The sequence below is a fragment of the Adiantum capillus-veneris genome, chromosome 10, assembly GCF_014529385.1.
Source record: "Adiantum capillus-veneris isolate H3 chromosome 10, ASM1452938v2, whole genome shotgun sequence".
NCBI lineage: Eukaryota > Viridiplantae > Streptophyta > Polypodiopsida > Polypodiales > Pteridaceae > Adiantum > Adiantum capillus-veneris.
Genome location: NC_140940.1, coordinates 106363491 through 106386831, shown reverse-complemented (window position 1 = coordinate 106386831; position 23341 = coordinate 106363491). Strand labels below are relative to the sequence as shown.

At 43.2% G+C, this 23341-nt stretch overlaps 1 protein-coding gene across 2 annotated transcripts in view; it reads left to right on the top strand.

Moving 5' to 3' along the window:
* LOC147449420 (alpha-amylase-like) overlaps nt 1–23341 on the top strand; it is a 166262-nt gene that overhangs the window by 70537 nt on the left and 72384 nt on the right. For both annotated transcript variants that reach the window (XM_086521867.1, XM_086521866.1), the window contains exons 3-4: nt 6671–7094; nt 18227–18315. In XM_086521867.1, coding sequence (XP_086377993.1) covers nt 6671–7094; nt 18227–18315 — 513 coding nt within the window. The remainder of the gene's footprint in view (nt 1–6670; nt 7095–18226; nt 18316–23341) is intronic.

Genomic DNA, 23341 nt, shown 5'->3' with positions numbered 1-23341 from the left:
TATTCCAAGAGTTCCTCAAGATCAACAGGTTGAATTTGGTGCACGCGGGACTGTAAAAGAGGGGAGTTACTCCACTCCTTTGTCACAGATTACATAGGTGGAATAAAGTCACTAACTTCCTTAGGATTTTAGGAATACTAATGGGGCTGACAGTATTCTGCTGAATGACTTAATGAAAGAAGTACTTCGAATTGGGAATTCCCGAAATGAATCTGATAAATGTGTGATCTCTCATGTGAGTAGTGTTTGAGTGCATGTTTGAAAGAAGAAATGAATCTAATAAATGTGCGATCTCTCATGTGAGTAGTGTTTGAGTGCATGTTTGAAAGAAGAAATGAATCTGATAAATGTGTGATCTCTCATGTGAGTAGTGTTTGAGTGCATGTTTGAAAGAAGAAATGTCTTCAATGTTTCGATCTTGTGTTTCTAGGTGAGATGAGATGGATATGATAGTAACAAGATTTAGTCAATCGAGATATCTGTGGAGACCTGGGATAGATCTAGATGTGATTGTTCAACGTTGCTGATTGATCATGATCCAATATCTCGATGGAAGTAGTGATGTGAATGTGATTTGAATGTTCACAGTGACTGTCATCTTTGTGTAAGTGCTAGATATGTGTTGTTTAGTGCGTCAATGCTTAGAGTCGGTGTCTACTGAACTGGTTTCTGGCTTATGATTAATTTTGCAGGTCTAATCGAGGGCGATTGCAATTCTTTCAAGAGGGGGATATGCCACAAAATGATGATGTGGCATGTTTACCCTAGTGGAAACTGATAGATGACAGAAGAAATGATGAGTTGTTCCAACTTATGGGGGTCTCGTCTGATGGGGCCCAAAGGTTCAATTACACTTTTAAATGAAAATTCTCTATTGATGTGGCACCTTTCGGAATTTACGGAGACATGCTGACGTGGTAGTGCTTGGAATTTATAGAGACTGTTGATGTGGCACAATTGTACGGAATTTCCACGATTTGCGGCGCTGTTCACTCTGCCAGCACTGGTGCTTTTGGGACTTGAAGCTTTTCATTATACTGCTTTTGGGCCTAAGAGCCTTTTTAAGAAATTGCGAGGGCCTTTCTCCCTCAGATTGGCTTGGGAGCACTGAGCAAAGAGAGGGCCCTTGGACATTGTACTTTTCCAAGATTAATATAAAAAGATGAAAAGGTGCAAGTTCTAAAAGCATAAAAAGATAAAAAGATGCGGTTGAAAGATGCAGGGGCGTTTTTCAACCCAAAAGACATCCTTGTATAAATGAATATACCCCATGGAGTCATGAATGCAGTCTTGATCTGGTTTACAAGATGAATGCCCAACTGATTGTAGCCATTGAACCCGTCCATGAAACTGTAAAGTATGTGCCTGGCTACATCTTCAAGCATGCGCTCGGTGAAGGGTGTTGAAAAACCATCTGGAATTGTTACCTTGTTCAGAGCGCGGTAGTTGACGCAAACTTGGATTTTGTTTGATTGCTTCTTGGGTGCTATGACCATGGGTGACAGCCACTTCCAAGTGCTCCACAGGTACAATGATCCCTGCTTCTTGCATTTTTTCTAGCTCCAGTTTGACTGCTTGTGCATACTTGGGGTTGAGCTTGTACGCTCGGCCTCTGACTGACTTAGCCCCTTCGACCAGAGGGGTAGTGTGGACACCCAATTCTGGTGGGATTCCTTCCAAATCTTTGTAAGATTAGGCAAAAACATCCTTGAAAGAGTGCATAAAAGAGACTATCTAATTGAGAAATGCGGGGTGATCTCATAACGAGTTAGCTAAAAGGATAGGCTGAGGGTTGTCAGGGTCACCCAGGTTGACTTCTCTGAATTGGTTAGGAGGTGTGGCTAGCGAGGGTTCACCAAGGCCGATGGATTCCACCAAGGGGGCAACTGAGTTATCATCCTCAGTGACCACCGCACTTGCTTCTAGATGATGTGGCTCAGTGGGTTCACCTACGGAGAGGTGGTATCCTCAGGCAAGGAATTAATAGAGACTACATATCATGGCATAGACTTGGTCGCCTCCAACCATTCCAATAGGTCTTCGTCTGATCTATCTCGTGAGGGAAGCTGTTCCAAGTTGAGGTTGGACTCTACTGACAAAGAACTATGATCCACTACTGGATCCACACCTCCTTCAAGTTGAATGGGTTGCATTGGTGAGTCAATGTATTCACAAGCATTGTTTTCCCAACCATGAAGTGCTTTAGTGTGCCGCAACCATGGTCTGTCGATGAGCAAGGGAAAGCCACCCTCAACCTAGGGAAGACGAACCACAACAAAATCCAGGCTAAATGTAAAGTCTTGCACCTGCAGAGGCACTTTGTTGACTATGCCCAAGGGGTAAACAATTCTTTGATCCGCCAAAGTCACTGTGAATGGACCGGACCTAATAGTCTGGAGACCTAATGCATGCATAGTGAATTCGGGCATCAAGTTGATGCCAGATCCACCATCCACTATGACACCTGAAAATTATTGTCCCATAATAGACACAGTTAGACGAGGACTCTTGTAATCATTGAGAAGAGTAGCCGTATAGAAGATCATGTAGGACTCAAACAGCTACACTGGGAGGTGCCTGCCACTGGATCCTGTACCGGGTACATGGATTGAATGACTGTAAGTGTGTCGCTTTGAAGATTTTCATCTTGCCGGAGCATGTCGTAAAGTGACACTTGCTGAAAGGTGCTCTTTAAGATGGTCTTTGCTGTAAGCTTTTCTCCTTTGATCATGGCTTAATCTGGTGCCTTGATCTGTTGCAAGTCATCTTGGGGAAGCTTGGCAGCCAAAGACTTTGTTCTGGTCATGAGTTCTGCGAAAGTCTCATTTGGCTGGAGCATCAGGTTAGCCAACTCATCCAAAAATTTCTCTTTGAAGTCATATGGTATGAAAGCTTCACAAAACTGTTGCCTTAGTTCTGCCCAAGTAGTGAAGTAGTTCTCTATAAACTGACTGTACCACTGATTTGCTAAGCCATCCAAGGTTGACAGGAAGAGCACTAGGTAGGTGTCTTCTCTATTGAGGCCACGACCCCTGTAAAGAGATACAAATCTCCTACATGGTCGTCTGCATCCTCTGTGGAGAGTCCTCTAAAAGTCGGAAACTTGATGTTCACCTTAGCCAGGACGCTTGTGAGATCCTCCATGGCTGCCTGCTCAGGAGCGTATTGCTGAAGAGCTTGCTATAACACAGTGGGCGAGAATTTTACTGAGGAAGGTGACGGGAGGTGAAGAACTGGTTGAGGGAATGGAGGTAGCTGCATGGGAGGGAAGGGGTAACGGGGCTGGTGGACTTCTACTTGGCACAAAAGGTTGACGCTTTCTGTGGTAGTACTTCAGAGGGCATAGTAGTGGGCTTTGTCTCTCTTTAGACTACCTTGTCTATGTCATGCAGTAGCAACAACCCACCCAAGCTAGGGGCGCCGAGATCCTCGAACTTGTTGGATACTCTACACCCACTCGACTTGTCCCGACTAGACCAGGCTAGGCTCAACTAGACCACTCCTGCTAGATAGGGGCGAGAGAGACTAGACCAGCTAGACCAAGGTGGACGAGGCGAAGATGGACTAGACCAAGCTGGACTAGAGCGAAGCTGGTCTAGACCAAGTTGGACCACACAAACAGACTAGGCTAGGAAAGGAGTTGAACCAGCTAGCTACTCAAACTTGTAGCTCAATGGAGTAGAGTGAGACTTTAGTTGAGGTCTCACCGGGCGTGCCAAAAATGAGAGCCCTGTAGCGGGGAAAGTGCGTTGTGCTCTCCACAATGGGTGCTCCTCAGTGCAGTATGCGAGAAACCTCACTTCAATAGAAAGAAAACATCGCACAGAAATGGAACAACCACTCAAAGCACAACAACAGACTCAGAACCCAGTGGAACTCAACAAACTCATAGAACTATACAGAATTTGGTTGGCAGCATACTTAGCTCCAAGCCCAGGATTCAAGGGTACAATGGAGGTGTCAATGCTTCAATGGGAAGGGAGGGTGCAGATGTGCGGTGATGGACTCAAGACTCAAGACTCAAGATGCTCGACCATACAAAGTGGATGATGATCGCCAAACTGGAACCAACTACAATCATAGAGAGCCACCAACGACTAACAAAATATCCAGTACAGCTAAGTCTATCTCCAAACTGTGGTGGTGATGGTCTGGCCCCGTGTCGGTTAGACCACCACCCATATCCCTGCCACGTGTCACTGCCTAGGCCAGAATTCGTCCAGTGTGAACTCTAGCCCAACTGTAACTAATTGTCTATCCCGTGCTAGTGACACTGTAGCCCTACTACAATGGGCCGCAGAGATCCCTCATCCACATCTAAAGGGCTGACATGGATTTTGATGACCCATGCCAATATCGAGGCTGCAAAACATTAGAAGCTTGATTGAAAAGGTAGTAAGGACATCACATCTTCCTTTTGTCTCTTTGGCATCTCTGACTAGAAAATAATATTTGAAAATTGTCAAAAGCGCTTTGTTCCTTTTGTAATTTGCATGATTCGGTACAAACAAGTCCTGGCAAGCCTGTATAGTAGCATCCTTGAAGAGATGCGAGTATGTACGTGTATCTGGATTCAATATTGTAAATGTCTATCTGGGTAGTTGATGATGTAGCGATGGAAGTGCTGATGTGGAAGGCTGTACAGAAAGTTAAGGATGTTGCAGTAAAAAGTGTTTACATGGCAGGCCATACCGACAGCTACTGGTGTTGATGGTCATATGGATGCTAGGCTCCCCTAGCAGCTCCCCTCACAGATGCTTTTCCTTCAATAGTTTAATGGGTCCAAGTTGCTTTATCTGGATGAGTTGTTTTTAGCAAACGCTTTGTGTGCTGCCTTTAGAAATAGGAGCCTATATAAGTGAGGATATGCAAGTTGTACCGATATTTTGAGAGTAGTCTCTCCTAGCAGAGGGAAATTGTACTGTGAACATTGATATAATGAATAAATACCACCAAGGACGCTTGCTTAGAGGCCAACCCGTTTCAGAGAGGAACTCTGCTTCTCTCTTGTCTCTCGCACGTGCTCTCTTGTGTGCATTGTTTGTAGTTGAAATTGCATTTCGAGTATGTATAGGTCGTTATACCACATGCCTTTGAAGTGCCAGTCAAGAGATTATGTATTGAGTCAATCACTTGTTGGAGAAATACAAGCACGCTCTTTATTTGTTCTTGCACAGTATAAGGATGGATCTCAGAGGATTTGTTTTGGCTACCTTGAGTATGGTGGATTGCGTCTTTTGGCCACATGAGCAATTTGTGGACATGGCAGGGTACTCGACCAATGCAAGGTTTGACTAACTTTGGTCGGAATGATTTGAAGAGTGGATAGTGTCATAATGTACTCAGAGAGAACACTTCTTGTTCTCTATGAGCTCCTAGTCATGCCTTTTGGTTTGGCTACCTTTAATGTTATGGTGGATTGCATCTTTTGGCCACATAAACAATTCGTGGACATGGCAAGATACTTGACCAATAGCACATTGTTAAGCACTTGTCACTTGTTGCCTCAACCATTTATCTTTTTTGATATGTGATCGGGTCGAAGAAGGCCTTGATCTCCCTCCATAAGCTGGACTGCCAGGGTCAAGGTGAGGTCACAGCAGTCTAGTCCCCATCGACCTAGGAAAGCACTCAACACCAAAGAAAGGATGATTGCAGCCAGTCTTCCAGTCGGATGACTGCATCCACACCCATCTTCAGTGAATATTTGGAATGACTATGGCCACATCATTTCTCTGAATGGGTCGTCAAGTTACTGTAGATTATACATCACAAATAGTTGCCTAGCTATTCATGGCAAGTTTCTGTCTAGTATGATCTTTCTTTGCACTGTTTCTGGGCTTTATGACACTAGATTAACATGAAAAGGCATATAACCATGCCTCCCAACAATTTCAGTACAAGTGGCAACAGAAACACATTTTATCTATAAACCAACGTAGAAGCAAAGCGAAAATATTTGGTACATAATTTGACAAGTATTATCAAAACAAACAATTAAATTGTTTATTGAAGCCTTAAGACTGATTTCAAGAGTGACGGCTCTTCTACAAATGAAACATCAAAAATGCTCTCACAAAAACCATTGCTCTGCATGCCATAGAAGTTCAATTTTGTGGATGCCTGAAAGCTTGATGCATTATATAAGACCTACATCCACCTGAAAATAATGTATCAAGCTGTCAAGCGCCAAAAAAAAATGGAAGTCTGTGGCATGTAGAGCAAGGAAAAATTTATTTCAACCCTTCTACTCATAAGTCATTATACATCTCTAGGAGCATGCAAGCATGGTAATCCTTAATTTCATGTTCCTTGCATCTATGGAAATCAATTAGACTACCAAACATAATTGACGTGTCTTGGAAAAATAGAATAATCTTTAAGATGAAGCCTTCCCTGTATTGTGTTAAAACATATGGTTTTGATTGCATACCGTCTTACTCGTTTACAAATGTGGAAGATATCCTCTACCTGGAATGGACATGTGCAGGCTTTGGTCTATAATACTACAATCAGATGTCATTTTGTGGTTAGAAGTGTTGTATAGAAATGAAGTGTTTATTTTGCAATTGATTTGTCTTTTTGTCCGATGTTCATATGTGTTCTAATGAAATCAACCGTTAAAAACGCAGGAAAAGCTATTAAACATGCCCAACCACTAATTTTGCAGGGTATTTGCCAAGTCAACTATACAATCTCAATGAATCCAAGTATGGCACCAAGGCACAACTTGAAGACTTAATTGACGTCTTACATACAAATGGAATCTGTTGCATGGCAGACATTGTCATTAATCATCGCAGTGCCTATAGGCAAGATGCAGGTGGGCACTGGAATGTGTTTGAGGGAGGGACAAAAGATGAAAGGCTTGATTGGGGACCTTGGGCTGTTGTGGATAATGATGCTTACGATAGTGGAGGAAAAGGGCATCATGATACAGGGGAAAGCTATGGGGCTGCTCCAGACCTAGATCACACAAATAAGCGTGTGCAAGATGAACTTTCTGATTGGATGAACTGGTTGAGGGCTGATATTGGATTTGATGGCTGGAGATTTGATTTTGTGAAAGGATATGCACCTAGATTTACCAAATTGTAAGTCGAACTCTACTTAATTTTAAGTTTCAGCAAATTATTGCAACTGTTGGTACATACTTGGGAGGTGCATCTTTCAATCAGTTAAGCATATCTCAAATGAGTATATTTTAGTATGTGTTAACATTCGCAGATTTGTGCTAATCCATTAAGTACTACGGTTGTATGCAAAACTGTATGCTAAGTAATGATGTTGAGAATATGAGCAATGTTATATTATGCTTGTAAGACTGCACACAAAGATCCAGTAGGATTTATGTGATGGGTTCTAGAGTGCGAAGATTTGTGGGTTTCTACATGAGAGTTGTGGCCTTAGCTCAACTCTTAAGCATTGTAATCTTGTTTTCTGATGCCTGCAATGATCATTTCTCTCTCGAGGACTAATTTTCTCTCTTCATCTCAACTTACTCAGGTTAAGGTTTGAGCGCGGGGAGACGGGGGATAGGGATGGGTTAGGGGCTGAACGCGAAGAAAGATGGGGTGGCCTGGGAGGCTGACTGCAAGGGTTTTGGTTAAATATAGGCCTAGTTGCCCTAGTGGCAAAGCAGCCCGAGCTAGTTGCCCGTCAACTGCAACCGGCTGGCAGCAATAGAGCAAAAAAAGTCAACATGTCCTTGAAGCACACGTCTTGAACCCAAGACCTCCACCTCTGGTGATGCTTGCATTACCTTTGCGCTACATGCATATGCTTGCAGGCAAAAGGGAGCCTGCTAGTTGTATCTCTAAAGCATATGCTGCCCCCCCCCCCCCCCCCCCCCCCCCCCCAAAAAAAAAAAAAAAAATAAAAAAATAAAAATAAAAAAGGGCGCTGTGGTCACCACCACCTACACGCAGGCAAGCACGCCAATATTTAACACTAGCTGAGTGTGCAAGGGGGAAGGGGCTGGGGCTGCGCACGAGGGTTAGGGAGTGGGGGAGGGGCTCAGCATGATGGAAAAAAGGCAGGGGTAGCAGTAGCACAGAGCAAGCTCCAAAGATCCCATAGAAGATGTAGGCATTGAGGCGGGGGCCGGGCAGAGGTGGAAGCTGGTGGCAGCAAAGTTGTGCACTCCCGCTGTGGGGAGGGTGTTGAAGTGGAAACAGTGGTGGTATAGTTGTGCACTCCTCTCTTGTGAGATAGCAGTATTAGAGCAAGGTCTCCTTCCTTTCTTTTGCAAAGAAGGACAATTCTGGGAATAGGAAGAGGTCATGATGACTCAAGGTCAAACCAGTGAAGAAAGGCCTCGAGAAGTTGGGAAACCTCAAGATGTGTAAAAGGTTTTTCCCTTGTGAGAGTTACAAAAAATTCGATTCTCTCTAAGGATTCCTTAACCAAGATGTTTAGAGGCATAGAGAATCAAAAGAGTAGGATGCTTGGGATGAGAAACAAAAACTATGAACTCCAGACCCTCTCTTTGTCTTCTCAAGAGAAATCATGAAGTATCTATTCAGTCTCCTACATACTCTCCAGACTTTACCGTTTCTACCAAATGAGAGAAAAATTGTAAGTTGCACGGGCTTTGTAAGGATTTTGAGTAGTCTGCTAATTTGTTGGTGGCTAGTACAGCGGCGGCATCACGTATCTGCACCTTCACCCAGAAGAGGGTCAAATAATGAGCCACGGCCACATATTTAAAGGCCCTAGGCCCAAAAGAAATTTACATAAAAAGCTACAAGCCTAAAATCATCAGGTTCCAAAAGCATATGATCCGAAAACACATGGCGCGAATCCGCACAGTGCCACATCATCAGCTTGCAGCACCAAACACATAAATTCGTACTGCTGCCACATCAGCAGCTGTCAGTGCAATTCACAGCGTCCGTACTGTCACCAGCGTGTGACTACTATCTATCCTTTTTGTTGATTTCTTTCTTATTATCTATTTACTTTCACTTTTTGGAAACACCCCTCGGGAAATCTAACTGCCCTGCATTGCATAGCTAGTGTGGAACTGTCCAGAGGGAGTCCAGGCCTGAGGGCAAGAGAGCACTAAGCTTGGACAAGGACTATGGTTAGCCAAGTGGGGTCATTGACTAGCCAAAGTGGAATCCTTTGCTACAGAGGCTACATTTCAGTTTTGGATGTGGCCGCAGTGTACAAAGAGGGTCGGATGACCTAGAAAGATACAATGGCAGCATCTCCTAAAATTTAGGGAACTGCTATTTTGGGACTTGAAAATGTGTTGGCGTCATTACCTCCGGAATGACAAAGGGAACATTTTCTTACTCTGCCGTGAAGTCAACTGGGCAACCGGTTGGGATATTTTTAGGCGGCAACCCCGAAACGGGAAAATGCTTGTAAATGTGCCAAGTGGCACATTCTGGTGCAGTTTCCAATGCAAGAAGGAGTTGGCGCTGAATTTGAAGGGAAGAAGGGCTCATTTGCTGATTTTGTCACAGGTTAAGAGCTATGGAGTGCTTGCTTTCCCTCTTATGCACAGTGCGGTGCCAGGAGTGATGCCCTGCACGCTACGCACTGCCCTCTCTCTCCCCTTTGGCAGTATGTTATGCCCCTCTAGTGGGCTCTTCATTTGACCAATGTACAGTTGTGTGGGTTCATGCGCGATTGCCGAGGCAAGAGCCTCTTGCACAGGTACTGGATTAGCTAGCAGCTAATCCCCCCCGCAGGTACAGGTGAATTCGGAGAGGTTTCACGCCAGAAATCTCGTCCGATTCAAAGGGCAAGTAGCCCTACAGGTGCGGGAGCTCGAGGACTTGCTAGGGATGCGACCGGCACGCGAAATGGAGCCCGAAACAGCGAATTACAGCCTGCTGTGTATTTTTGCAGGTTTAGGGTTTTGGCCCTAAACGGACCCTAATACCCGCAGGAGGTTCGGGGACGCAAGGGGACCGCTGTACAGGCGATCTGGCGCATTTTCAGGGCTGAAAACAGAGAATTCAGCGTGCTGCAGATTCTCGCCAGGTTTTGCAAAGTGCCCGTATGCGTCGGGAAAGTCAGTCAATGCGTGGGAATACTGACCGTGAAGGGTTCTAGTACAGTTATGCTGCCGAAATCAGGCTGGAACAGTGGAAATTCAGCCGAGTTTGTGCGGGGCAGCTTGTAGGAACCACAATGTTTATTCCCTCTTTTGAACAATAAAGAAATACCGAAAGGGGCGCCTAAGTTAGGGGCCAATCTGGTGTCTGTCTACTCATACAGGTGCAATCTAGCAGCCTGTATCCCTCTCCCCTTTGTTGTGTCTTGAAAGTACAGGTAAAATAGACGACTAATAATGGGTGAAAGCTAAATCAAGGTTTAAAGTAAAGTCTACCGCCCTTTTTGGATTGAACAGGCCGGTTACATGGTTCCATCGACGGGATTAAATCACTTTTTCCCATAGAAGTGAGCCTTGGTCAGTTTTGGGCTTGAAGACACAAGGGATCATAGACCAGACACAGGGAATTGCAATTATGGCTGACAGACCAGATGATGTGACTGAAGAGGTTTCCTCTTCACAGGGTCAACAGACACATGAAGTGGGTGAGTCCTCAAGACCACCACAGACTGATGATGATATATTCAGGACCCAGTTGGCTACTGCTGTGGCTATGTTCATACAAGTAATGCAGAATCCGAGGTTTTTAGCCTTTCTGCAACCTCCGGTTCCGTCTCAGCAAGTTGGGTCACTGGATCATATTCAAAAGCCTGTTAAGGCTCGAACACAGGTGATTCATACCGCACGGTCAATGGAAACACCTGTACACTTGACGGAGAACATGCAGTCTCCACAACGTATGCCTAAGGTGCAAGAACAGGTGGCTGAGATGCCAGTTTTTCAAGCTGTACCAATTCAGCCCGCCACCTTTCAGCAGCGTATAGCTGGTTCTAATGGGCAGGGAAGCAACTTACAGGCTATGCAACAGGTCTTCCCACCACCTTCAGTACACCCTGGCTATTTTGGAGGTGGATCGGTATTCCAGAGCATGGCTGGTCATGCACCTGGAAATCAGTTTTATACGCCAGGAACAGTGTTTGGGGGTGCTCAAACGATGATGCCTAACCCCATGTACAGTGTCATGGGTATGCAACCAGGGTTTCAAAGCAGTCAGGGCCAGTTTGGGATGCCACAGGCAAATTTTGGTATGGCTGGAATTACAAATCAGCAGCTAAATATGGCATTTCCAGGTCAAGTTAATAGCGGCCAAGGAACACAGATGAACCCTAATAGTGTTCCCATGTTTCAGTCACTTCCATATGACAATTTAACGCTGCTGGAGAGGCCAACTCCGTACAAAGAAGGTGGCAAAGGTGTGTCATTCACGACCTTTACAGGGTTTGATGACAGGAAGAAGGCTCTTTCATTCCTCCAGCAGTTTGATAAGGCCTATGCAGGGGGAAACTTTACAGAGGCTTCAAAGGTCCGCAAGGCAGCCACTTTCTTGACAGGGAATGCGGGACAATGGTGGACAACTTTATTGCTTCAAGGGCAAGCTCCGTCCACATGGATTTACTTTAAGCAGATTTTTGCAGCAGCATGGTTATCTGATGATTTCGAAGCAGATGTCATGACAGAATGGCACCAGCTTAATGCTGCCACTTGCAGAAATCTGGATGATTACAATCGGAAGTTTTGGAAAGCTCTACTTCCAGTAACTTCCTATAGGTTTGTGCCATTAACAGAACAGATAGAAAAATACTGTTGTGGCCTACCCAAAGGATTGAGAAAATACTGCACAAAGACCAAAGTCACTACTTTGACGCAGCTCATCGAGGTAGCAAACACTGGCAATGGTTTGCTCAAGGGAGAAGATTGTGAATTTAACATTGGCGTCAAGGCAGGATCAGGCAAGAAAAATTCAGCCAAGAAGCACGTTCCCAATGAGGCTCCTAAAGGGACTCAGGAGTCAGCCAACGCAGGGAAAGATAAAGCTACGGTTGAATCAGAAAAAAGGACCAGCAAAGAAATGGAAAAGTCGTTTTCCTCGCAAGTCAGAAGAGCAAAAGAAGGTCCTGAGGACAGAGAACAAATGCTTTATATGTGAGCAGCCTGGCCACATTGCTTACAACTGTCCTACAAAGAAAAGGCCAGCTGATTCTGAAGACAAGGAGGACAGGAAAGGAAAGAAGCCCATGGCTGGTCTAGTGCCAGATATGGTGGGCGACAAGCCAAATTCAGATGCAAGTGAGCTTTGCAGAGCATGGGGAAAGGTTAGGGATCAAACAGTGCTTATCTTCTTTGATCCAGGTGCCAAAGCCAACTTCATTTCCCCAGAATTGGCTTCAAAGTTGGGAATCAGACCTGAAGAGATGGGGTATACAGCAGAGGCAGGTTTGGCATGTCCTGGCCATACAGAGGCTGTGACACCCATCATTGGAAAGTTGCGTCTACATATCCAGTCCTATGTAGATGCTGAAGAATTTTACATCATGCCACTGGACGGATGTGATGTGTTGTTAGGTATTCCTTGGTTGTTTCGTGTACAGGGAATCATGGATGCCTACAACAAAAAGATCACTGTACAGGGACGACACAGGGATGTCGGGTCCCAACCCTCAAGGGCCCCCTTGTTGTGTTGCCAGAGCAAGTACTTTCTTTATTCTTGCACAAATGCTCATACAATGACTGAATGCTGAGATGCTGATGCTAATTGGTACTGATGCTTCTGATGCTGGGGTACTACTGGTTCTATGTTGAAGTCGATGACGACGATGACGATTGATGCCGAACTGCTAGCGAGGTCAATGGTTAGGGGTCTGCAACCACCACGAGGCTAGGGCTGGAATCTACAGACGTTCCAAAGCTGAAAACACTGGCTTCCTTGTGCTAGAAATGTTGGTCATAGGAGGCTAAAAACGCTGAGGAAACCCTGAAGGAAACGTTGACTTGCTCCTTCTTTGCTTCCTGAGAAACGCTAAAGGCTGATGGTGCTGAAACACTATGTACAACGATTTCTTAGCCGCCTGCCCTCTTAGCGCTGCAAAAGTTTGCCTTTATGCGATCTTTAGATTGGGTCGATCAATTCTTACGACCAATTAATTACGATTTATTAGAATGCCCCAAAGTCACTTATTACAAGTAACCTTATTTAGAGGTGGTTCACACATTGTTAATTGCCTATATGCTTAAGTGACTATACTGTGCAAGAGAGGGTATGCAACGGTGACCCGCCTAGACATACACGTCCTGCTAGAGGCTCACAAAGTTTTCAGGCTCAGTCCTAAGCTACTGGATCATGCTAGACTGTGACAAAACATGTCCACATAGCGCAAGTGAAGTGCGCATGTGACATCAAGCTGAAAACCTTGGAGGACCAGTGTGAGCGCTATACCATAGACTGCCATCACCACTACAGGAATATTGTTTGTCCAAGAAAGCGTTGACAATCTAGGAGCTCATGTACCATGTTGTGGTTGGTTACAAACTCATGAAGGAAAGATCGGAATTTACACTTGATGATCAACCGACAGAATCCTTGGCAACAACGCACAAGTTCTTCAGATTGACTACCCACCAACAAGAAACTCTCCAAGAAGAAGGTAGGTGCTTCGAATGTTTCCAATCAGGGCGCAATACACTTCATATGTCTGCCCCCACAAAGGTGATAAACCTCTAGAGAAACCTCTCACCAAGAAAGCCAAAACCTCAGTGCACCTTGTTCTAGATATTTACCGCATTTCTATATCCAATGCTTTCAAGGAATTGTGTAAAGCTTATGGAAAGATTCATGGGCATAAAGCACTTATCTTCTTCGATTCAAGAGCCACCGGAAACTTTATCCACCCAGAGTTCCTCAAGAAAATTTACTTTGAGTACGCCCAGTTTGCCGGAGGCACTAAGACCGAGCTAGCTATAGAGATATTAGTACAGTTGTACCACTTATTGGTGCCCTTCCTGTCACCATTCAAGGGTACCATGGCAAGGCAGATTTTCACATAATGAAGGCACGGTATTGTGCCACTCTATTGGGCATACCTTGGCATGACAAAAATGATGCTACCATTCAGATCCGCAACAAAACCATCACTTTGTTTGAGGATGGCAAGCCGGTCTCCCTTTAACTGCAGAAACCAACCCGGAATGATTTTAGTTTTGCTATGTATTTAGGTATTTTTGCAACACTATTTTAAAATTATTTGGAAAAGATTTTACATGTTTTAAACTTGTCTTGGTACAGATTGATTTTTTTTGATTCTGATTTAATGTCGGTTTCAATGTTGTTTGAAGACCTCTGAATGACATAGACTGCAGTTTGGGGAATGTTTAGTTATAACTCGAGCTTCAAGCGTCGTAGGCTGCAGTTTGGGGAACATTTGGTTGTATGTGGCCTCAAAATGATGCAGACTTTGGTCTGGGGAGCATCTGGTTGTACTTGGAACCCTCTAAATGACACAGATTATAGTTTGGGGAGCGTTTGGTTGTATCTGGATGTCTTTATGTTATGTGTTTACATATGTGAAATTTGTGTCATCTTTAAACCATTTTGCAAAGCATATAAGTCTGGTGCATCGATACTTTCAATTTGGATGAGATTACCTAGGTATGTGATTTAAGTGCATCGAGACACCCATTGATAGTACCATCGCGGTCTGGGTGTGATAGCTAACATTCTACATAGGAATATCAAGACCTCCAATACAGATGAGATTACTGGATTGTGGGACTATATGATATAATGCATGCTAGAGAATGTGTTGTGTGGCAATGATGGGCATTGGCATGTGTGCACAAAGGTAGTGTCTGCTAAAGAATCGGATTGAGTTTTGCAGCTCTAATTGTGGGCGATTATTCTTCTTTCAAGAGGGGGGTATGTCATAAGTTGCTGATGTGGCAACCCCTAGGGGGTTAGGACATTAAAACCCCAACCTTGGACAACTTGGCCTGCTGTGCAAACCCTAAAAGTGCTGACGTGTCACTATACGGACGTTGCTCATAAATCATAGAGATGCTTGCTGACATGGCAATGCATGGAAATTCCGCAAATTCGCGAAACAGCCTGAGGCCATAGCTTTTCATGCTTGATGCTTTAAGGCCAAGGGTCTTTAAATATAAGCCTTAAAGGCTCACTCCAACATTCTAAGTGTGTAGAAGTAGAGACCAAGTTCCGCGACAGTTGTATCTTTGTAAAGAAACATGAAAGAAGTATCAAAAGGGCGCCAGGGTTTTGTGGTTAGTGCTTTTGGAGTGGAACTCCGTCACTTCGTATCTACTATGTGGAGACTCCAACAGAGGATCAGAGGCATTCTAGCACGACACCCAGATTGTCATTGAGGGCCTATTCTACATTTTCACATTTCACATTTCACACTTCATTTTCAGTTTTCATTTTTACTTTCAGTACTTTTTGTACTTAAACTTCAGACATTGTATTAGATTCATCACTTTGTATCTAATGGTCTCATAGGTCATTTTCGCCTTTTGAAGATGTTAATATATCATTTCATTTCATTTCTCTCTCTCTCTCTCTCTCTCTCTCTCTTAACTAGAGCGGGTGCGGCTCAGGGAGGAATGGAGAGGATGTGTTCACAGGTTCAGTTCCAGGAACCTAGGACAAAGTTATGGCTCTTTGATACTTTGGTTGCCTCTACTATGTTATATGGGGTGCATGTTTGGGGACCTTCTATAGGCCAAGATGGGTGGAGGCGTATGGAGAAGCCCCTAGTATCTCTCGGCTGATTAGAGCCAAGGTTTCTGTACCGCATGATATCATTCGAGCGGAATTAGCTGCCCCCCCTATGGAGATTGAGGCGCTCACAAGATCAGTCTCCTTTGTACACAGTCTGTGGGATACTACAAGAGACAGATATGCCAGGGTGGCTCTAGAGTCCTCTAGACAATTAGCTCTTAACGGGGATACATCATGCTGGTATGCTCAGATGACATCATGGTTTCAGAGACATGGTTTCACCATGGACAGGTTGCCTCCTTTTCAATACTCTCTTCAGGCACCCTTGAGGTCTCTGACACGGGTAGAGATTAATAGACTCATCCTTCAGGATTTGATCCAGTTGGACACGAGGAGGACATGGATAGAGCCGTTACAAGAGTTGGGCACAAAGATGGCTTTCTATAGAGAGCATCTTCTCCACCTCACGGGGGATGGGTTTGTAATTCGACCTAGCTATATGGACATGCATCTTTCGCATGGTTTGCGTTGTGCCATTGGCCAGATACGCACGTTCTCACATCAGCTCGAGATTGAGACTGGCAGATTCAGAGGGACACCAGCAAATAACAGAATATGCCGCTTATGCCATCTAGAGCCAGAGACAGAAGTACATTACATATGTCATTGCACAGTGTACTATGAGATACGAGGTCGTTTTCACTGTCTATTCAGAGAAGGTTTTGGGCCTCTATCTAGGGTCATGAGTTATGAGGATCAAAGATGTCTTGGGCTTTATCTACTTGAGTTACACAAGCATAGAGAAACTTTACTGAGGAGAGGTGAAGAGAGACATCCCCAGAGATAGATCACAGATTTCTTTACACTAGATACTATACACCCAGAAGAACAGACAGAGGAGCAACCAGCGACACTGGAGAGGTCTACCCGCACTACTGGCATTCTCATAGACCGAGCTTTGGAGCTAGGGAGATCTAGACGACCCCGAGGGAGGAGAGGAGCTACACAATTTTGAAGGAGGCTATGGGAAAAGATTCAAGCCATACTCTTTTGTCGTCCAGAGTGTAGATGAAGATGGATCTCTACTCCCCTCCCATAGTCTTCACATTGTACTGCTTAGTTTAGGATCCCGCAGTATTTATGTTTATATTTTGTTATCCTAGTTTAATTTATTTTGTTAATCTGACCTTGTATCAGATACACCGCATTGTAACTTTCTGGTCTCATAGGTCATTTTTGCCTTTTGAAGACGTTAATATAACATTTCATTTCATTTCTTTCTCTCGCGTTTAGAAGTGCTAAAAGTCTTTTCCAGTATATTCTTTTCAATTCGCACGTAGTGCCCTCCCTTTACATAAAGCGCCATACAAAAAATGGTGACAAGATCTTTAAGTCTAGAGATGAGGAGTGTCAAGTTTGGGAGTTAGAATGGAAGAAGAGAGGTCTCTAAGGATCTCTATTTCATTAGAAATTTTGGAATTTCTTTTGCCAAACAATAACTTTTCAAAAAAGTCAAAATTGTGGCATGTGGCCATGTAACTCAAGGTGATGGCAAGAAATTGGTGGCTTGCCAAGATTCTAGAAGGGACTCAAGCAAGGACTTGGATAGAGTTCAAGATCGTTCCCTTTGAGAGAGCCATTTGTGGGTTGAAGAAATCATTTAATGTTCTAACAATCATATACATAGCAAGCCAGTATGAGACAGTACGCCAAGTATGGCAGAGTATAATGTGTAAAAGATATGTGATAGAAAGGCTGAAATGAAATATGCTTGTTTTTTAAAGTAATTTTTCTAGGATGTTGTAGATCTGGAACTATATTGGCACCAGAAAAAAATTTCTAAACTTATACTGCTATATATGAGTATACTTTCCAGTGGACTTAGATGGTTAGTAAAATACATTTGAGAGAGAATAGAGAAACGAAAGGTCGAAAAACCATTCGAAAAGAGATTACAGATACACTATGAACATCCTATTGTGTATCTTAATAAATTTTGGATGGTATGGTCATTTGTGTTTCTTTCATTTTATGTTTTGGAATTTTTGTTTCTCTCTCAAGGGGCCACGTCTGAGGTTCTTTCTGTCTATTCTAACCATTCATATGCTGAGTTTCTATAACAAGTTTTGTGGAGGTGGAATATTGGATGTTACTGATGTTAGAGAGAATGTCCTAGTGTGTAGTCAATACTATGTACAATGGGCCTTTCGGATTGTCCTTCAAGAAAAATTCTGTGTACATTCTGTGTTTTAGCTTGTTATGTCAAGCAAGCATATAAAAATGTCAAATGCTTTGAAAAAATGTTCATTCAGTGATGGTGGTGATAAAAGACGGGCTGAGTTTCAAAGCAGTCCTTGCAGTTCCATTTTCAAGCAACCATAGATATACCATTTAGCCAAAAATTTGCTTAGTTTCTGGCTTAGAAGGCAGCTGAACACGAGCTTTTCTAGTGCCTGTTGGATGGAAATTCTGTAGATCATTCGTGGCCAAGATATCCTTTTCTATTGTTAAATTGTGTATAAAATCTGAATTTTCTACTCCTGTTTTTGGGCTAAGTGGTGCTGATGTAACTAATTGGTGAGTGGCAGGTATTGTGAAAGAACGTTACCAAGTTTTTCAGTAGGAGAGCTTTGGACGAGTCTTAAGTATGAGGATGGTCGTCCTTCCTATGATCAAAGTAAGTGCACAAAAGAAAGTCTCTCTTTAATTCTGGTGTGTCCTTTGTTTCTTCCCTTCCAAACAATGGCCTATTTGTTTGACCTTTGAAAAGTCTTCCTTAAAAAGTTTGTTTTTTTAATAATTCTTTGTTACCAATTTTTTTACAAGACTGTAAAGTGAGCACAAAAAAGAAGATTCTATAATCTGGTATACTTTCTTAGAAGTATGTGATGCACAAGAACATGTGAGTAGAGATATCACCATCTTTCTTGCGCACATTTTTCCGTTTTTTTAGGTGAAAGTCTTAGACTAACAGTAGTGCACAATAATATCAAAATAGTGATCCTTGAATGATCTCATTTACCTAAACAGAAAGAGAAGAATTTTCACTCAGCACTAGATTGGTCCCCTTACACTGATATGCTTTAGGGGAAGTTACAGTACCTGAAAATGGGAATGTGAGGCTCTATTCCCATAGATGTTGCTTGCATGATTGCAACAATTTACTTTGAGAGCATGATGGATGTTAAGAACAAGAGCTACAACTCTTGTTCTGCATGTTGGAATATCTCAAATTTGTTTTCTGAAGGGTGAGAATTTATCTGAGAGTCCGACCTTTTGGATATGATGCCTACACCCTACTTGAAGGAATCTCAGCTCTGCTTTCCAAATCTTATTAGCATTTCTCAAAGCTTAGATCTAGGGTCTATACACCCTATTTGAGGAAGGTCACAGTTCCTTGATTTGATTCCAACTCGGACTAGGGAGTTTAGATTTAAGACGTGTGTGTGAGGCTTTGACTGTTGGCGAACATCCCGATGGAAGTCTTCTTAGGAGGATTGAGCAAGAAAAAAGAAAGCTAATTCCTTTGAATATGGACTCCCGTTGTCCTGATTGGAATCTTACTGATATCAGCCTGGAATGCATTTCAACTGGCAAACGTTTATGCCCTTCTGCAATCTGATGCGTGGATTGTGCATCATGGTAATCAGTTGTGGTCACTCTCAAAGAAACCCTTATGGTGGAAACGAACATTTTCTATCATTTCTCAAAGTCATCTGCCTCTGAAGGAACGTATTTTCCTATGGTGCTACTTGGTGGGAGCTCTACCTATTGGCAGCCTATTGCATGCCTGGCAATATTTCGCCTTCTAGTTGTATCAGATGCCATGAAGCTGAGGAGACTGTGCCACACAAGTTGTGGGGTTGTTGCTACTCCAGATCCTTCATTTGTCAGGTGTCAGATGCTCTTCGGCTCTGTTTTCCTTCCGGCACTTTTCACAGATGGTTTTGGCTTTTTGGGATGCTTCAATCTCCGCAGTCTTAGTTTACGGTCTTTTTTGGCTGGGTCAAATTTTGGATTATGTGGGCCATTTGGCACCATCACAACCTTTTAATGTTTCAAGGCACTGATGTTGAACCGTTTCCCTATTTCAAAGTATCGCTCGGTCAAGCACTGAATTTTGCTTATGTTGCTAGGGACATAACTCTTGAAGCCTATAGGATTTACTTTTGACTTTTTTTAGCCCTCAGAGCCTCATAGTGCTCCGTCTTTTGGATCCCTTCTTTTTCGTGGGTTTTCCTCACTTTGAGGTTTCCCACTTGTAAATTAAATCAACAGGATTTTCAAAAAAAAAAAAAAGTGTGTGTACAACTTTCGTCCACTGTTGTGTGTTTGTGTGCGACAAATCATTTCTGTATTTTTTGGGACACTGACATCTCTACACTAACAAGCATTTCAATTGATTCTGGGGACACAGTGGTTGGAAAGCGCCCATTCAAATTCAAATGGGGTAAATTTGCAAATTCTTGCTTCCGTTGTTCAGAACCAAATCTACAACCACCTCCTTCAGCTGTCCTTTCCCCTCAACCTCCAAAACCTCCAAAATCTTCTCCTGAGGTACAAATCAAGAGTGCTTCTGCTTCCACATTGACGGCTAGGAAAAATAAATGTGAAGGAAAGCAATCACAATTGCAAACACTTCATGCTTCTCTGAATGCAAAAGATAAAGACAAAGAACAGGTTTCAACCTCTCACGCTTGGATAGTGCTGAATAAAATCGTCAAAGCCCGCACTCCGGCATCTTCTTGCACCTATGTGGCCCCATTAAAAAATGTTCCTTAGAAAAAACTTCCTTGTAATGACAACACTTGTTTGGTTGAGGCCTTGGATAAGGTTGTTCGCTCCTACAAGGAAGTAGTTACAAAGGAAGCCTCTTCATTGCAAGGTGCCCCTCTTTTGAGTCCTCCTAGTCAAGGTTATGCTACATCTCCACCACAGATGAGGATGTGCCAATAGGTACTAGTAGTTTAGTCGCCCACTGTATATACTGTTAAGGATGCATAGTTCTTTAAATGGCATCTCCTATAATGTGCATGGGCTATGCAACCACGACAATTGGTGGCTTACCTGGCACTATCTCCATACATGTAAAGCGGACATAGTTGTTCTTCAAGAGCATAACCAGTATCATTTTTCCGGACAAATTTCTCACTTTGCAGGCTATTGGATAGCTTATGCAGGATCAACTGACTTTTTTGGAGTGCTTATGCTTGTTCGACATGAGCTCTTCCCGCCTTGGTTTTCAATGACCCGGATGGGAGATGGTTGGTCATCCAATGTATTGTTAATGGGGAAGTCTTTGAATTTATCGGATTATATACATACATAGCATCCGTTGATAGGGCAAGATTGTGGAGTGTTGTCTCCTCATATTGGTGGCGTTCCAATGCATTTCTCTATGGGAATTCAATAATGCACCAAATCTTGTGGATAATACTATTGGACACTCTCACATGATTTATGTGGAATGCCAATGGGATCATCTTATGCTGACTTGTCATGGATTGGATTTGTGGCCCCTTTTGCATGCGGATGACCCAAGATTCACATTTTAACAGAGTGTTCGATCTATGTATCGCGCTCAATTGGAGCGTTGGTATCTTTTCAATATGCAGTAGTATGATGACTTTGTATGTGATATGAGGATTGATTATACCTTGTGTCTCTCGGATCATGCTCCCATCTGCTTAAAATTGCATTTAGCTCCTTTTTTGCCAATGACTCCCTACCCAGGAAGAGACTTTTGTATGTCGATAATGCTTATCTTAAGCATGAACTTTTTCGCACTATGATTGTGGACATCATCCCACCTTTGATATCTCAAATGCATGTTGATATGGACACAGCTTGGTTTCAATTCGTCATGCGTGTTCAATGTGTCGTCCAAGATTATGGTAGGTTTTATTTGTCGCAATTGAGGGACCATATTAAGCAGGAAAAACATACTTGTCCCAGATTAATGCACGTGGCCAACACTTCCTCTCTTACTGAGACTCAAATGACTCAGTTACTATCTGCTCATACTATGTTACAACATAATGATGAGAGGAAATTGGCCAAATGGAAGACTCAAGCTTGCCAATAGGCTTTTACATACAAAGACTGTACTTCTAAAAAATTCTTCCAGCATTTGCATCATTCTAGGCAATCTCAAGCTATCAAGAAAGTTAAAATTTCATTAGGGGAGTGGACCTCCTCCTTACTGGAGCTAGCACAGGCCTTGTAGTCTCATTACAGTAAGATCCTTGAGGCTCCTTTACCTCTCACACAAGAAGCTTTCCAAGTGTGTCATTTGTTTCTATCACATGTTACTCCCATTCTTTCAATGAAATAGGCTTGAGAGTTTTTTTCACTGAGCCGGGATTGTATGCCAGCTTGCTTGATTTGGGCCGTTGGAAAGCTTCCGGTTGGGATGGTATCAGAGTGGAATTTTTCTTGTCATTATGGGATGAACTAAGTTTTCCACTGCTGATAATGATCAATATGGCGTGGGAGTAGCAGGAACTACTCTCCTCTTGGAAAGAAGGCCTATTCAAGTTGATACCCAAGCATGCTGTATGTGAAGAGTTTTCTCACTAGAGACCAATTATGCTCATGCCTATGGTATAAAATTAATGGCTAAAATGCTTGTTAATTGACTCAAGTTCTTTCTGCATGAAGGCCTTCATAAATCTCAATATGGCCTCATTCCATGCCGTCAAATTACTGATAACCTGGTGAATGTCATCATTAGCATGGAATATGCAGAATACACTCGACAAGATGTATTGGTCATGCAGGTTGACATTGAAAAGGTCTTTGATAATGTTCTTTGGGACTACATTGAAGACACCATGCAACAACTAAGATTTGGGCCTAAGCTCTTTCGTGTGGTATTTTTCTTGTATGCACATAGCTCTTATGTAGGTTTGTTGGATGGATTTCTCACAGACTCTTGGCCTTTGGGACGATCAGTAAGGCAAGGGTGTCCCCTCAGTGCTTTGCTTCATGCGATCGCTACTGACCCCTGCTTATGTATTTGGATTTCTTGACTTCCATTGGTAGATTGCATGGCCTAGCATTACCATCTTGGCAACACTTTGCTGGCCAGGCTTATGCGGATGCCTCTTTATGAATGCCTTGCAATCACACAATGATGTGGAGTAAATTATGCATACTCTTCACTTGTTTGGATTGGCAACAGGCCTCAAAGTTAATTTTTGTAAATACAAGTTATTACCTTTGAATGAGTATGTGTCACAAATTGCTGACGTGTCAAAGCCCTAAAGAAGGGAGTCAACTTGCAGATGTTGGCTGAGGGGCCTAAACCCTAAGAAGAACAAGTAACAGAAGAAGAAGTCCTACCAACTTATGGGGACCCCGTCCGATGGGGCCCCAAGTGACATAAAGGAAATAAAGCAAGACCCAACACACACACACACACACACACACACAAGAAATTGCATAGTTGTTGATGATGTGGCAGATTTTTGAAAATTACACTGGATGATGACGTGGCAGGCTGTACAGATTTCCGCGTTTTGCGCTGACTGCTGACGTCACAGCTGTACGGATTTCCGTAAATTACATTAGCAGCTTTTTGGCATTGCTTTTGGACCAGAAGCTTTTACGTTTTGAAGGCTTTTCACTGTAACTGCTTTTCAGGCCAAGGCCTTTAAATATGAGGTTAGGGCTCATTCTCTGGCATGCTTCGTGGAGAAGGG